Source organism: Pipistrellus kuhlii, unplaced genomic scaffold, assembly GCF_014108245.1.
Source record: "Pipistrellus kuhlii isolate mPipKuh1 unplaced genomic scaffold, mPipKuh1.p scaffold_m20_p_9, whole genome shotgun sequence".
In the NCBI taxonomy this organism is placed as follows: Eukaryota; Metazoa; Chordata; class Mammalia; order Chiroptera; family Vespertilionidae; genus Pipistrellus; species Pipistrellus kuhlii.
Window position 1 is genome coordinate 20,140,748 of NW_023425595.1, and position 15,801 is coordinate 20,156,548.

General features: G+C 44.3%; 1 protein-coding gene across 9 annotated transcripts in view; it reads right to left on the minus strand.

Annotated features, from left to right (window-relative positions):
- The window catches only part of NAV2 (neuron navigator 2), a 355,228-nt gene that overhangs the window by 35,568 nt on the left and 303,859 nt on the right, over positions 1-15,801 (minus strand). For all 9 annotated transcript variants that reach the window (XR_004986047.2, XM_036426216.2, XM_036426215.2 and 6 more), the window contains 6 exons: positions 14,408-14,596; positions 9,127-9,179; positions 6,958-6,981; positions 6,769-6,843; positions 2,175-2,258; positions 1,452-1,563 (listed from right to left, as the gene is read on the minus strand). Coding sequence is in view for 8 of the 9 variants with exons in the window: in XM_036426216.2 (XP_036282109.1) it covers positions 1,452-1,563; positions 2,175-2,258; positions 6,769-6,843; positions 6,958-6,981; positions 9,127-9,179; positions 14,408-14,596 (537 nt within the window). In the remaining variant the exon portion in view is untranslated. The remainder of the gene's footprint in view (positions 1-1,451; positions 1,564-2,174; positions 2,259-6,768; positions 6,844-6,957; positions 6,982-9,126; positions 9,180-14,407; positions 14,597-15,801) is intronic.

A 15,801-nucleotide genomic window follows, 5' to 3' on the forward strand; every position in this document is an offset into this window, starting at 1 on the left:
GAGAGAATCCCCCCATCACCAGCTCTATTGTGCTTTAGACAGGCGCTGAAATGAGTTTTTGAACTGAAGTGGTAGTTGCCTATGTTTTTAGCACTTTTCTGCTCACTGCACTAGGCTCCTTTTATCTCAGGGATCTTCCATACTCCATTCCCTCTTCCTGGAATGCTCTTTTCCCTCTATTCTGCCTGCCCAGCTCCTGCTAATCCTTCCCATGTCAACTCTGTCATCAAGTTCTCAGAAGGCCTGATGGCTAAAACACCGGTGGTTCCAGGAATACCATTGCCTGAAGTGTCAGTGATTCCAAAATAAAGTCTGCAGTTTTCCTCATGAGCACAGAACTACACTTGCAGCCCGGTTTTTAAGAGCACGGTTTCAGAGTCAGACAGACGGGTCTAGTCCCACTTCTGCTTCTAACTACTCCGGGATCAGCTCTTGCCTCTGAAACAGTGTTCCCATCAGCACAATACAGAGAGGACCAGTGTGGCACTCAATAAGGGTTGTGGAAAGAAAATGAGATCCTTCATTAAAAACTGAAGCGCTGAGCACAACTCTCAGAACACAGTGAGTGGTCCATGAATGTTCACTACCACTATAACTTCTATTACTGTTAAGGTCATTAACGGCAGGAGGGAAATCATCCTCACGTCCACATTGCCCTCCCACCCCCCAGACTAGGAGACACAAAGACAAAGCAATTCACTCGCAAATATTTTCCTGGATAAATATGGGAAAGCACAGGGCTTAGTTGGAATGGCTATAAGGAGGATTCTCTGAAAGGTCAGGGGCCTCTGAGGGGACCTTGCCGAAGGCGGAAGCCCTTACTTACCTTGACTTTTCCAAACAAGTCTGATCCCCTGCAGTGTTTTGCTAGAATCTCTATGTTTAATCTCTAAAAACCTGAGCTTGCAGAAGCATATACTTTCTCAAGAATACTTACCCTAATGATTGTATCTAGAGGTTAATTTAAGTTCAAACTGTTGTTACAATAAAAAGCCAATGAGACAGGCAAACAGGACTGCTTTTACTACTGAAGTAAAAGAGTCCCTTAGCCCTCTCTTTCACAGAAACCTGGGTTGGAGTAATCTGCTCACCTGTCGGTCAGGGTCTGCTGGTCAGCCCCGGCAGATAAGCATGAGATGAACCCATTTCAGGTTGTCCCACATCAGCATGGAAATCCAAAGCATTAGTAAAGATAAGGGCTATGAAATATTGTGACACTTTGCCAACAGAAATAAATTTTATCCCATTTTTTGAGATACAACAGAGAAGAGGACGAGATGGAACAGCTACCTCCCCAGAGGGCAAAAGTCATCTGATGAAGTATTTGCCTCCCAGGACCTGTCCAACTGACAGGGCACCCAGCTCTGGTTGGGAGATGGCATCACTCACTGTCAGGGGAGGGCTCCTAGGGGCAGGCAGGCAGGCAGGCTGACGGCTGTTTCTGTTCCTACCTTTGCAGTTGAGCTCCGGAGTGTTAATTACTCCATTAATGGCAGCCTGGGCAGCTGCATTCTGTTTCTTTAGCAACTCAATGGTTTTTCTTAACTCATTCAGTTCTGAGTCCTGAGGAGTAGAGAAAAAAATACTGGTTGTTCTAAAATCATTCTCTGTAGCCCTAGCTGGTTTGGCTCAGTGGATAGAAAGAACATCAGCTTTCAGACTGAAGGGTACCGGATTTGATTCCGGTCAAGGGCCCATGCCTAGGTTGCAGGCTCGATCCCCAGTAGGGGGTGTGCAGGAGGCAGCCAATCGATAATTCTCTTTCTTCATTGATGTTTCTATCTCTTCCTCCCCTCCCTTCCTCATTGAAATCAATAAAAAATATATTTTAAAAATCATTCACTATATAGAGTTCAACTAAAGTGCAAGTTTCAATAGAGGATGATAGGGAATACAGGAGTTCTAAAAAACTTTTGTCTCAAACAGGAGATTGGGCAAGTTTTCAGCATAGGTATTTGAGCCATGAAACCAGCAGGAATAGGACTATGGCAATCTGTCCCTGATACATGTACCATCTTTCCATCCTGATCATATTTTCACTCAACATGCCTACTCTTTAGCAATTCAAGAAGTACATTAAAATCTACACAATATCTGGAATGAAAGAGAATACTATTTTCAGGTGCACTGTTAACCCCAAACAGCGAGGGGAAAAAGCATCCTTTCTGCTTTACCTTCTGCTCAGCCGTCATGGTCAAACTCTGGAGCCTGATTGTCATGTTTCCAAGACTCTGTTCAAAGGCTGCCACGAGGTGAGCCTGGAGAGGGAGACACAACCCTTGTTACATTACCTTATAAGGTATGCGTCCCTAAACAGTGCCAGTCTTACAGACTGAAACCCTCAGAGGTTCAGCCCCTGCCCAGTTCTTCAGCCTATTGAGCCCCACTGCTCAGTAAGTACCCTTAGGGATCCAGTTATTCTAGCTTTTGTGTCTCAAACATCCCATGGTTCTTCCCACCTCCGGGCCTTTACCCATGCTTTGCCCTCTGCCTGCAATGCTCTACCCCCAGCAGCCTCCCTGTCTAAGTTTTGTATATCTTTCTCAAGAGATCTCAGCTCACACTGTCATGACACCCCCAATGGGGTTGGTTCCCTCAGATCCGATCTCAAAAGCGCAATGGACTGCAGTATCACAGTAAAAAACACACATGCTCTTGTGACTGCCACTTCACGTCTCCACTCCTCAGCAGGACAACCTTCTGTTCATCAAACACCAAGCTCACCACAGAGGCTCACACTGAGCATGTTTGCAGGATGAAGGGACAAAGTGGTTGGCATATTTTGCCTGTTATAATCCTGGTTAATAAAAAGCCACTGAAAGGCCCATCTGCTACCTCCTTAGTTAGAAAACCCTTCCCCTGCTCCCCCAGGGAGTTATGACCTTCCCCTGAGCAACCCTGCACTCTTAGAGGTATATAATGGCATCAGTTGCACCATTATTTCTAGATTACTAAGACATGCTTAAAAATGCTACCAATTATCATTAAAATATGCATCCAATTTTCAAAGGTGTTTAAAAAAAAAAGTCTATATTAGAATAGAGAAATGTGATGTTTTCCTGTCCTCCTTCTCCGCAATCCTCTTCAAGGAGAAGATGCCACTTTGTGTTTCAACACCAAGCCTTCTTCCTTTTTCCACAGAGCAGCAGGTGATATATTGACCGGCTGACTGAGGATCCTGATAATATTGTTAAAATCAAGAATAAAGAATGGACAAGTCATGTAATTCTATTGGCCTCAGTTTACTCATCCATAAATGGGAGCTCTATTTTCTTCCCAGCGTTATGATGAGCGTTAAATGAAGTGAAAATGGTCTATAAAGGATTAAGGAAGTGTGAAACACAGGAATGAATGGATACTGGGGGGCGAGAAAGGAAGAGGCCTGGGAATGAGAAAATGACAAAAAATGCTATCAGAACATAGGAATAGGGAGATCAAGGAAGGGTCCTCGGAGAGGGGTGGGTAGACACACAGAGAGTTACAGGAGGAATGAGGAGGATACTGGAGAGTCTTGGGAGAAGTTAAGACTTGATCATATTGGAAAATTCTGGAAGGAAAGATGGGTAATGCACACAGTGAAGAGTAAGAGCTGGGTACAAAGTTGTGGGGGAGGAGTCATTGCCCTGGGCTGGGAAGAGAGCCTGTGGACACTGCCACTTAAGGAGAGAACTGAGGAGTGAGTCAGAGGCCTCTATCACCAGACCTCATCAAACGTGAACCATGGTGGAAGATAAGATCCTCTCTGAGATCACAGCTGAGTCTTTTCTCCAACAGCCATAGGGTCTGGCAGAAAGCAGAACTACTGGTAATAGAAATGCTAAGTGGACTGGCCAGTTTCTTTCTGATTACATGCTCTCTCTCTCTCTCTTAAAAAAACAAGAAAATGCCTTTGCATTTTAAAATAGAGAGATCTACTTTAGTGTGTCCTGGAGAATGTGGCAAAGCCAAAGCCAATTTAATTCAAGACAGTCACATAGTGTACAAAGGAAGCGGGGCAGGATATGGAAATGAAAATGAGTGTTATCCATGCATTTCAAAAGAATGGAAAGGTCACATTTCAATGACTGGAATTCCATTTATTTCAAATCTTTGTTTGATTGCCTCCCATGATTCTATTCATGGGCACTTATGTCGTCTATCCATACAAACCAAAACCAGACGCCATGAAGACTGTCAGTGAGAAAGCGTTTCTGCAAAGCTCAGGAAGAAACCGCGTTTGCTCTGAGGAACCAGAGGACTGTGCTTTGCTGGGGAACAACGGAAGGACCGACTTTGTGTCATGAACGCAACTATGAAAATATGGGCTGAGGCTGTTGCGAGCCTGGTACAGAGCCACAACGGCCTTCTCATCCAGCACCGGTCTCATATTCCCGGGAAAACAAACACAAGTGGTATAAAAACACCCGAGAAGGTGGCTCTGAGTAGTTTGTCCTAGAAAAACAAACACAGCTTGGCCTGTGGGAGAGATGGCAGACAATAAAACACCCTGGTGGTGTGGGGTAAGGCTAAATATTTACTTTAAAACAATACTGGATTCACTGGCTTCCCGAGGAGCAACACACACTCTTAGAAGAATAAGAGTAGTAATGTCAGGGCTCTCACGCTGGCTCCTCTGAAACAGAGAGCAGGGTCCCAGTGGCCCAACGCAAGGTCCCGTGGAGCATGAGGTCATTAGAAGAGCGAACTCAAGTTCATTATAAGTAAAATAGAGGCCTGGTGCATGAATTTGTGCAGGGGTTGGGTCCAGCCGGTAGAGGCAAGGGATCGGGAGCGGGGCTGGCCAGGGGGAGGGGCCCCAGATGGTTGGTGGGCTGGCCCTGTCCCCCAGTTGAACTCCCAGTTGAGGGGACAATTTGCATATTACCCTTTTATTACATAGGATTACTATTTTTTGACAAGTAAGGGTCAATAATTGATAGCAGTAATCCTTACCTAAGGGAGCAGTTTTGAACTTATGCTATTAAATCTCACATATTTGGATTACACCAGGAGATCCTGGCTTATTGGGTCGGAGGTCGGTTTTGGATTCAAATAATAACCCAGATAAAGAGTCCACCCTCAGAAACTAAGACCTCTGCTGTTTTCTGAATAGGATCAAAGCCTCAAAACCCAGATCTCACATTAACTTCTGAAGTTCTTTTGGTAGCATTACTGATGGTGGATGAGGTAAAAAAGATAAGGAAGGCTTACAGAACATACAGAGGCCTAGTACGTTAGGGTTTTAAAATATATATATATATAAAAGATTTCTAAAAATATAAGAGAGCTAAAAAAAAAAAAAAGAAAAAAAAAGCATGAATGACCACACTCACCAAATACTGGGCTTGTAATCAAGGCCCAGCACTGTGTGAGGCACCACGTGCCGATTTTGAAGAGAAATGGTTTCCTTGCGCAGCCTCAGGCTCGAGGCAGGAATTACCTGGACAAAAACTCCAGCTAAATATTAATTCTGAGTACTGACTCAGCTTTTTGGTCCCTGGAAGACAATCTTTTGAAATTACTTTTTGCTTAACAACCTACTATGGGGTCAGGCAGTTTGCTTTATGATCGGCGTGTACGTACACATGTATTTGTGTCTCGGGCTGGGCTGTGTGTTCCTGGGTAAGAAACTTGGCCCAGGTGGCATCACAGTACCTCCCAAACCTCAGGCTCTGCCTCTGAGCTTCAGCCCTGCAGCAGGAGTCCTGCACAGACTGGTCTGATGGGGTAGAAGATCTCTGTGTCTACTCTAACCCCTATAATTCTATGTCCACATACAGGGAAGTTTTCCAGGAGCAAACCTGACCACCTCACAGCTCTGCTTAGAACTCACTGAGAAATCACCACCAACAGCTGAGAGCTTCTGTGACATGCCCTGACCATTGCCTTTCATTGATGCCTCCTTCCTTCCCCCTTTTTCCTCCTCTCCACCTGCTTCTTCCCCCTATCCAAGCTATAGATTCTAATTACAAAAAACTACTTATATAATCTCCAAATGCACCAAGATCTTTCACCCTGGGCTTTTGCACAAACTATTCTTCCAGCATAATAGTTAGTATGGTGTCTTCCCCATGCACCCTCCCCTAAACAGTATCCATCAGATGTCACCTCTTCCAGGAAGCCTTCCTGGATCTCCTCCTACCCCACAGAGAATGCGTTAGGTGCTTTTTGCACATATTCCCACCACCTTTTCTCTTTATCTCTATCATAACAGTTATCATGTCATAGCAAATTTGTTTTGTCTCTCTGCTGTACAGACAAAGAACACTGAAATGATGGTGACTTGCTTGCTCTGCTGTTGAACCCACAGTGCCTGGGGCATAGTTGGCACTTAAACAATTGCTGAATTGAATGCCGGTTGGCAGTGCCCCCTGAACACGTAATTGTGTAAATTATAATTACAGAACAGTCAGCTATTTACTTGGGAGCCTTACATCCCTCCGCCTTTTCCCTCCTGAGAATTTCAGAAAGAAGATGGGAAGAAAAATGAACATTTCTGAACACTTAATATACCCCAGGTACTGGTCACATGACAACTCTGAGAGGTATTATCATCACCCATCATACAGAGCAGCAGATGCAAGCTCAGAGGTTAAAGAGTTTGCCCAAAGCACAGAGCCCGCAAGTTACAGCGCCAACATTCACACCCATGGTGCTAAATAGCCTGCATCCTATTAGTTACACTGCATGCTCCCAGCGTGCTCTGGGCAGGAGGCCTTGAGGTAATGCTCAGAAGGGGGCAAGGGCCATCTCCCTGCCCGATGGCTACTGCCCTGTGCCTATACTCACATTTGCTGTCAGCTGGGTGGTCAAAGCTGAAACCTTTTCCTGGGAGGCATCTAGCTCCCGCCTCAACTTGCGGATCTGAAGGTGAAAAGGGACAGGGTTACTTGCTGTGGGAGTCCACTTCCAGGTGGAGCTGGGTAAAATAACTGATGGCAGTGAAAGTGGAACTCCAACCAGAAAACTGTTCCTTACCTCTGACTGGCACTTTTCTTCTGGCTGCAAAGAAAACACAGGGAGATTAGAGGATCAAATCTAATCTGAGGAACAAAGAGCAGCGCAGTCCAGCCTGCAGGGACCGCATTTGGATGCGACCAGCAGTCTGGAAGATTTACTCGTTTCTTTCCTGGGGTATTATTCTGGGTTTACTGGTTCCATGAATTTGATTATTAGAAAAGACCAAAAACAAACAGCATATTATTTTAAGAAATTTGGAAGAATTAGAACACCCCCATTACTTTGATTGTGAGGAGCCCCTGTCCCCATGTAAAAACAGTGACAGGGTCAAGGGCTCAAGGCAGGGTGTGAGAAGGGGATGAGCCAGGGCAGGGTTTGCCAGATTTAGCAAATAAAAATATCGGACAACCAGTTAAATTCTATTACTATTACTACTACTACTACTACTACTACTACTACCACCACTACTACTCTTAAAGTATGCCTCATGTAATATTGGGACATACTTATACTAAAAAATTACTTGTTGTTCACCTGAATTTCAAATTTCACTGGGTGCTCTGTATTTTACCTGGTAAACCTCACCTGGGAGTAGGCAGGCCTGCACGTAAGTTAATTCTGCCCCAATTCACCCTCCCTCTCATCTCCCAGGCACTGCAGGACAGGAAGGCCTCTAGAGTAAGGGAGGCCAGACGCTTCTGTCAGCCAGCCTGTTGACATCCCAGATTATAAGGATAAATGTGACCTTCACCTTCCTGCTGTCCCACCTGGAGTTTCCCAGTTACCTATGACCCTGAGGAGTTAAAAGTGAACCTTACTGGCAGAACCTTCTATGCTGGGCCTCCTCTCTACACTGACACCATATCTTCAGGGCTTAGCTCAGCACCTGGTATATATGTAGTGCCAGTCATACTGCTGACGAAGTGAATCTAGGTTTGAAAGGACCATCTCTGGCACCGAGATCAGAGAGATTCATAGTAGAACCAAGACTTAGTGTTGGCACTGCCTGGCAGTTAGAAGGCCATCGCTAGGATTTCTTAATAGATGACGGCTTAAACAACCTTCCCAATGTTACTATATAGAAAGCCTTTACATTGAAAACCAGGACTCTGGCTGACAAGACGATTAGCTGAAGAAAGAGGTACTTTGGAGTTGGAGGGGTGAGGTGGGTAGGAGCTGAAGAGAGTATTTCTAGGTCCTTCGAATCAAACCATGTCAACAACCACAGAAGTCTTTGCTTGCCATAGGCCCAAGAAAGAGCAGTCAGACTGTGGTCTCTTTAATTTGATTCTGGGATGGCCTTTTACTTACAGGGAGCTATATATAGTTTGTCTTGCTATGTAGCCCAGAAATCTAGTATGACCAAACATAGAATTATTTTAAACACACACACACACACACACACACACACAAACAACAACAACAAATAAAAACACAATACATTTGTCCTCTACAAAATTAAAGGCTAAATAATTGTCAATTCTCAATTAAGAAAATATTTTTTCCCCCTATAGGAATTCCCAAAAATTTATGTGCATGGTATAAAAAGTAAGCACCACAGAACAGAACCAATCTAGTATGATATTTGATTACATTTGGTTTTGGCCACTAAAACTCATTGATGGGGAACATGTATGAGTGCTTACTCTGTGCTGTGTGCATTGTATTTATTACTGTACATGGATTTTCTTATTTTATGGAAACCTATTTTTGGAACATCTATCGGGTATGAGGAATAAAAACAGAAAAATTCCTTGTGCTCAAGAAATTTATATTGTAGCAAAAGATAATCTTCAGAACATTTAATCCTCATTACAACTCCAGCAAGTAGGGTCAGTTCTTCTTTATATTTTACAGATAAAGAAACTGAGGCAGGTAGATTAATACACTGTTCAAAGTCTTTCTTTTCAAATTCTACCAGTAGGTGGCCAAGGCTTCTCACACATTCTAACTTGTCACCATGCACAGCACAAAGTACTAACAAAGCAGCCTACTCCTGATTTATTGATTGGTACGTTATAGTCAATAGTTGTTTGTGAATTTCAAATCTTGTTTCCTAATTAATTCATCCTCTTATAATGGAAATACTCTCTCCAGGAAAAAATGCTGATATTTTATTCTTGACATATTTGATAAAGGAACCCCGGCTCATATGATCATAGCCACACAGCATTGATTTATACTCACTGTTGAATAAATGGACGATGTGCTGGAAACCAAGGAGAGTGAGGATCCATGAACTATTTAAAAAAAAGAAAAGGAAAGGTGAATTACACAGCTGGCTGCTATGAAACTAAAAAGGGGGGAGGGAAGGAGAAACTGAGCATTATAGGGCACTACCAGGTTCACGGCAACTTGATCTCATCTTAACCTGACCTTTTCTGGTTTGGCTATAGGTCAGTGTCAAATAAGGAATAGTTTGTTAGGAGAGTCAGTCAATGTTCTGTTACCACATCTTTTTCTACAACCTTCTAAATACTCCCCTCTGCCCCCCAACTATCAAAATAATACATGATTACTTAATGAAAATTTTCAAGGACAGAGAAGTGCTAAAAAGCAAATCCACTACAGTAACTGGCATGGTTCATAATTCTATTTCCCAGGGGCAACCTGTTACGATTAAAGCATATTTTGTCCCTTTCTTTTTCTAATGTATTCATTTAGGACTGAGATTGTGTGCTTGTGTATTTTATACCCTGCTAGCACCTGCCCCTTGTATTTGCAGAAGAGGAGCTGATTATGGCAATAAAACCATTCTAGAAGAATACTTGCTTGCAAACATATGTCTAGAAAGCACAACCCAGTGAAATATAGATTCTATATTCGATTTCTGTCATGTCTACCAAGGGACAAGCAAGTGGTGTTGTCTTTTCTGTTTCTGACGGGCACTTTTTGACCTAGGATCATCCTCATACCCTCTTAGCACCCTTCCTGCCCTTAGCCAAGGGGAGACATCGTATTAGCTACTTTCATGACATTTTAAAGCCTGGTCTTTTCTAGGACAAGGAATTCTGGCTGACTTCTCTCTTTGGAAACCAGATTCTTTAACGATATTTTCTTGGTACTCTCTCCACAACTTGTTTGAAAGAAATAGGCATCTTGAACCTTTTCCCTGGGAGAAGCTTTCCTGGCCACAGTAAAATGCCTCTGTCCCACACTGAGCTATCACCTTCGGTCTGAGAGTAGGAGGCTCGGGAGTAACTTTCCACGTGTGCTCAGTGGCTTTCACTCACCACCTAAGGATTGAACTCAACTTGCATCAGCAGCTGCCCACCTGCCCACAGCTCGGTGTGCACTCAGGTCCTCCTCTAAGTGGTTCCAGACACTCTGAGTCCTGCACGTGGCTCTCAAGCATGCCCTGGAGAGTGCTTTGCCTCCTCAGGGGCTCCGCCAATACCGTTCCCTTTGTTTAGGACGTACCTCATTTCTGTCTGTCCAAACCTTCAGGATCAGTGCAAACGCCTTCTCCATGAAGACTTCCTTATTGCGCTGACTGCCACCTGGGTGGGCTCTCTCCTCCTGAACCCACATTGCTCTGGGCTTGCCCTACCTGCCCTCTTCTCTCTTAGCCTTCACACTGATGCTGCCCCTGCACCACCACTCACAGTCACCTTCCTTGGAGTTCTAGATCTTTGCATCTGTTCTTCCTCAACCCAGGACTCATCTGACTCAGACCCCATAAAAAAAGTTACGGTGTTAATGACCATTAATGGCTTTCAGCGTTAATATGTCCACACATTAACAGAAGTTTCTCATGTCCCAACCTAGTGACCTAATTGTTCCAGAGGGGTAACCTACTTCAGCCCCAGGACACAAGCAGCAGCGGGAGATCATACTGGAGGCCAAGCTGGGGACAGAGATGCAGGTAACATAACCCCATAATCACACCTTTCAGTCACACTGCCCCGCCAGACGCCTGCTCCAGAAGCCTGCACAGGCTGCTGAATGGCCTCTGGCGACTGGAAAACGCAAGTTTTCCTCTTACATTTCTCCACCTCATGGACTCACTGACAGCCTGCAGCCCTATCTCCGTGGAAGCTGGGGTTACAGGCAGAGAAAAGCGCATCTGGCAGGGATCAGGCGGAGGCACTTGTTTTCCTCTGTAATTAACCCCTCTCACTTGGTCAGAAGCAATGGCAAAGCTGTGGTCTAGAGAAAGACTTTTTGCCTTCCAGAGTCAACCCCATACTGAATGTGGCTGACCTGAACCACTGCAGCTGGCCCTCCTTTAAGTGAACTGAGCCAACAAGTCGGTGCTTGGATACTCTGAGACAACAAAAGACCTGTGAAAGTAACAAAGCCCAAACAGCAAATGCAGGCCATGCATTTCCTCTCTATACTTGTATGGCCAACATTTTAAAGTTACAAGGAATCTCAGGCCATCTCTGCCATTGTGCAATCTGAAACCGATAGAGATTGTGAACTGCTCAAGGTCACACAGCATTCAGGAACAGGATCTGCTTGCTTTGCTCTTAAGTGATCTGTTTTTTTGTTTTGTTTCTTTTCTCACTCCAAAGGCATATATTTTCAAAATGCATCCCACCTCTTCCTAAATGTCTGCTATTAAAGTTGATTTTATATGTGCACGATGCATGTGATAGAAATGAATTTACCTGCAATAACTTTGAAAGGTTGTATGTGGGCCATATCTATATCTAATCCACAGGGTTATCATATCCATTTCCTTCTAAATGAATGATGGTTAGTAAATACCACCAAGTCATTGCACAAGTACTTGTGCTAATTCTTCCTAAACTTCTTTTCTGCTTTCTGGCGTGTGATATACCTTCTGACACTCTTATAAGGGATGTTCTAAATTGAGATGTGAATTTTTTTCCAACTGTTTCTGCAAAACTGTTAAAAATTCAAAAGAGGGGGGAAAAGTCTCTATCTAACAGCACTTAGGTGGAATCTAAAAATAAAAATAAATGAATATGGTTGCCAGGGGAAAGAGAGGTTGGAGGGCTGGGTGAAATGGAGAAGGGGTTAAGATGTACAAATTGACAGTTATATCTGGTCACAGAATGTGACGTACAGCACGGGGAATATCTATAATAATAAAAGCATAATATGCTAATTAGAGCAGACAGCCGAAAGACTTTCTGGATGAAGCTGCTACAATGGGAGCCGAGGCAGAGGTGGTAAGGGGTGATCAGGCAGGCGGGCAGGTGAGTGGTTAGGAGCCAGTGGTCCCCAACTGCAAGAGGGATACCAGACAATGCCCCGCCCTCCATGCACAAATGTTGTGCACCAGGCTTCTAGTAATTAATAATATGTAATGGGGCGGTGGGGGGAGGGGGGGAGAGAAACACTTTGTAAGTTATATAAATGTTTAACCACTATGTGGTACACCTGAAACTAATATTGAATGTCAAATTAAAAATAAATTCTAAAAGAGAGATATAAAGAAAAAACCACCATCTAATTATACAAGTCTTATTTTTTTTTAACAACCATGGAAGAGATAAAATCAATCTGATGCCAAATTTCCCAAAAGACAAAAATATTTTGTGTTTATAGTACATCAACAGCAGTTTCTACCCCTTCCCCATAACTTTGATTTTCCCCACTGCATTAAGTTCCACGTCACTATGAATCAAGAGATTTACAAAAGTCTAGACACTGCTCCTGGGCAAGCACCCGTTGTTAATGCCACTTTGCCATGCAGATATTCCACAGTTGTGCTGTCTGACTCCAGATGAGATACATAAAAGTGATCTGATGAGGATGCCGTAATGGTCCTGGACCTTTATGAGGTGAAGTGTGCTTGTTTGGACAAGTTATGGTGCTGCACATGGTTCACTCAGGTACATACACGGCAGAGAAGATGAATACAGAGCAGGACATTCCACCTGGGAGTCATCATCAGGAGAGCTGGGGATGCTCTGTGGCCATGTGTGGCCAGCACACCCATTACAACAGAAGTTCAAGACAACAGCCTACTCCTACACCATACGGTCAACATATCCTCCAGTCTTGCTGCTCTGAGTTGTTATAGCACTCATTTCTAGCTCTTAAATCCAGCAAAACCCTCTCAGCCCCCCATCCTCTGTTCTGGGAGGTTCCCATACATGATTTACATACTTGCACCTGCTCAGTGAATGTCCCTGGATGCAAACGATACATAAATGAGGGTGGATACATAAATGAGGTGGAGAGAATTTAGTTGCTAAAGGGATTAACAGGAGACAACTGCTCTGTAACTAAACACTTTAAAATTTTTATAAAAAAGTACCCCCAGGCAAAGCAGAAGCCATCTTGCATTTCCCTCTTGACCTGTTTAGGGATTTCTGAAACAATCAGAGGTTTGTTTGTGCTTTCCTACCAAGAGGATGCTGGGCACATGTCCCCACTCTCAGGAGAACTGGGAGCAGAGGGAAGTGCCTATGGCTCTCCTTCCACATTCTGTTCTGTCACTGGCCAAACTAAAAAGGGCACAACCAGAGACACAGCCCTCAGCTGGGGCTAGACTGCCAGTTGCCAGGACGCTGGTTGGGAAGCCGAATCTACAGGCTGAGAGTGCAATAACATCATTGGGTTAACATTTGTGTCTATCATCTCATTAATCTTATAATCCTGTGGGCTGAGTACTATTAGTACTCCCACGTTATCAGTGAATAAAACAGAGGCAAAGAGAGGTGAAGTAATTGCCCAAGATCATACACCTAGTAAATAGTGAAACTGGAATTCAAACTCTGGTAGTCTTACTACACACTCTTAACCATTCATTACCCAGTGAGTCCTGCCTCCAGTGTCTGACCAGTTCACCCTGGGGGAGCTTTGGGGAAGTGGGTGATGTCCCTTCAGAACATTTTGACTGCTGTTTCCCTAACTCACACCTTGACTAAAGGAACAAAGGGAAAGAGATAGGAACCTAGCTAGGAAGATGGTTGACAAAGTTGCCCACAGCATTTTAATCTTAAAATTCTGATGTAAATGATTTTAAAATAGAAATCTAATCCAAAATATTCCCACTTAGCAAGCAAAGAATGAAAAGGGCATCACCAAATGCAATAAACTTGAACCACTGAATACCTGAATAACAAAGCAGAAAATTCTTGAGAGCAGCAGAGAGGCATGGCTGCCCGGAGCCCCCCGAAGTCATAAGGGGGCATCAGCACAGGGAAACAAAACTCTCCAGGAATGCGCTCCTCCAAGTTGGGGAGCCAGTGGCTGAACCTCAAGATGAGAGTGCATGCCAAGAAGCTATGGCCCCTGTCTAAGAACGAGAAACCTAGAGCAAAACTCAGTCAGCTCTAAGGCTCACAGTGATTTTTTTTTAGTAGGATCTCTCCTGAGACATCAATTAAGAGTCAGACCCTACTATTCAGTTCTCCAGCCCGACCCCTCAGTCAGTGGGGGAGTTGGAAGCACTCACATGTGGACTCTCAGGTCAACGAAATGAACTTGATATAGAGGAGAATTAACTACACCCCTAACCTGGGAGATGGCCAGTCTCCTTGCTTACCTTCTTCAAACCCATCCCGGAAGGAGCCTGAACGGCTCATGGTTCTGCTCTTCTCGTCCAGGGACATGGAGCTATTCCGGAAGCGGCTGTCGGTGTACGGGTCATACTGCCCGTCGGCATTGGAGAGGCTGTGGGTTCTCAGCATGGTCGGGTTGGACAAGCTCATCTGGGTGACAGTGGTGGGACTCGCTGGAACAAAAGGAATAGAATCAAAAGGTTGGGAATTCATGTCTCTGTTCAAATCCTGGACGGGGATGAAGAGGAGACTGCTCATGATCAGTCATGTCCATCCCTGCCAAATTCTCTCTCTTGTCTGTTTCCTAAAGGTGGTCACATCAGCATTTGAGTTATACACTGAGAGCTAAAAATAAGGGAGGGGAGGTGGGTCCAAAGCAGGGCTCTGGGCCTCAGCTTTCCAACTTGGCACGTTCAGACAGGCTCGTGTCACCTTCCAGGCATGAGCTAATTACTCCCCGGCTCACCGGAACAATTCTCTCCGAAGCCCAAAGCCTGAAATAGCCCTACCAGGCTTTTGATCAGCTGGGAAACATTTGTGCATGACAAGAAACTCCTGCCCCAAAGAGTTACGGCTCAGAAAGAACAATATGCACACAGGTCTCGTCGCCTCAGATGGGGAACACTGAATAAGGGCGCCTCAAGAACTTTGGTGCAGAGGCGGCACATTTACCTTAGCCAAAGCTAGCTTTCTTACTAAAATCCGGTCATTTTAGTAACATCCAGTATTTCAGAAGTATCCCTTTAGTTAACTGAAAATGCAGAGTTAAGTCAGACTTGATCCCAAGCCACACCTGTCCTTAAAGACTGAATTGATTGCTCACAATACTCAGGAAAGGCAGGGCGGCAAGGAGACAAGACTGGGAAAGGTCCCCGTCCCTCCCATCAGCCTTCCAAGGCTCAGCTCCCATCTTGCCACCTTCATGCGACCTTCCCTGTAATTCCTCCCAGGACTGATCTTTCCTTTTCCTAATTGTAAATGATACTTGCTACCTGATGATATTTAGTTTCTACATGGCTTCCTATAAACAGAATCCCCTGACTTATACTGTGTCACACATTTTTTTTCTTTCCCCACTGTGCCTGTCAAAGCATCATCTCAAGAGTGGGCACTTCCAAGAATACTTATTCAATCAAAACATGATTTTTATCTCTAGCATAAAAAAGCATGAGGATGACCAAACATGGGACATGCTCTACAATCTATAATACTTTTTTTAAAAATAAATTTTTATTGACTTCAGAGAGGAAGGGAGAAGAAGAGAAATAGAAACATCAATGATGAGAGAGAATCATTGATTGGCTGCCTCCTTCCTGCCCCACACAGGGGATCGAGCCCACAACCCGGGCATGTGGCCTTGACCGGAATTGAACCTGGG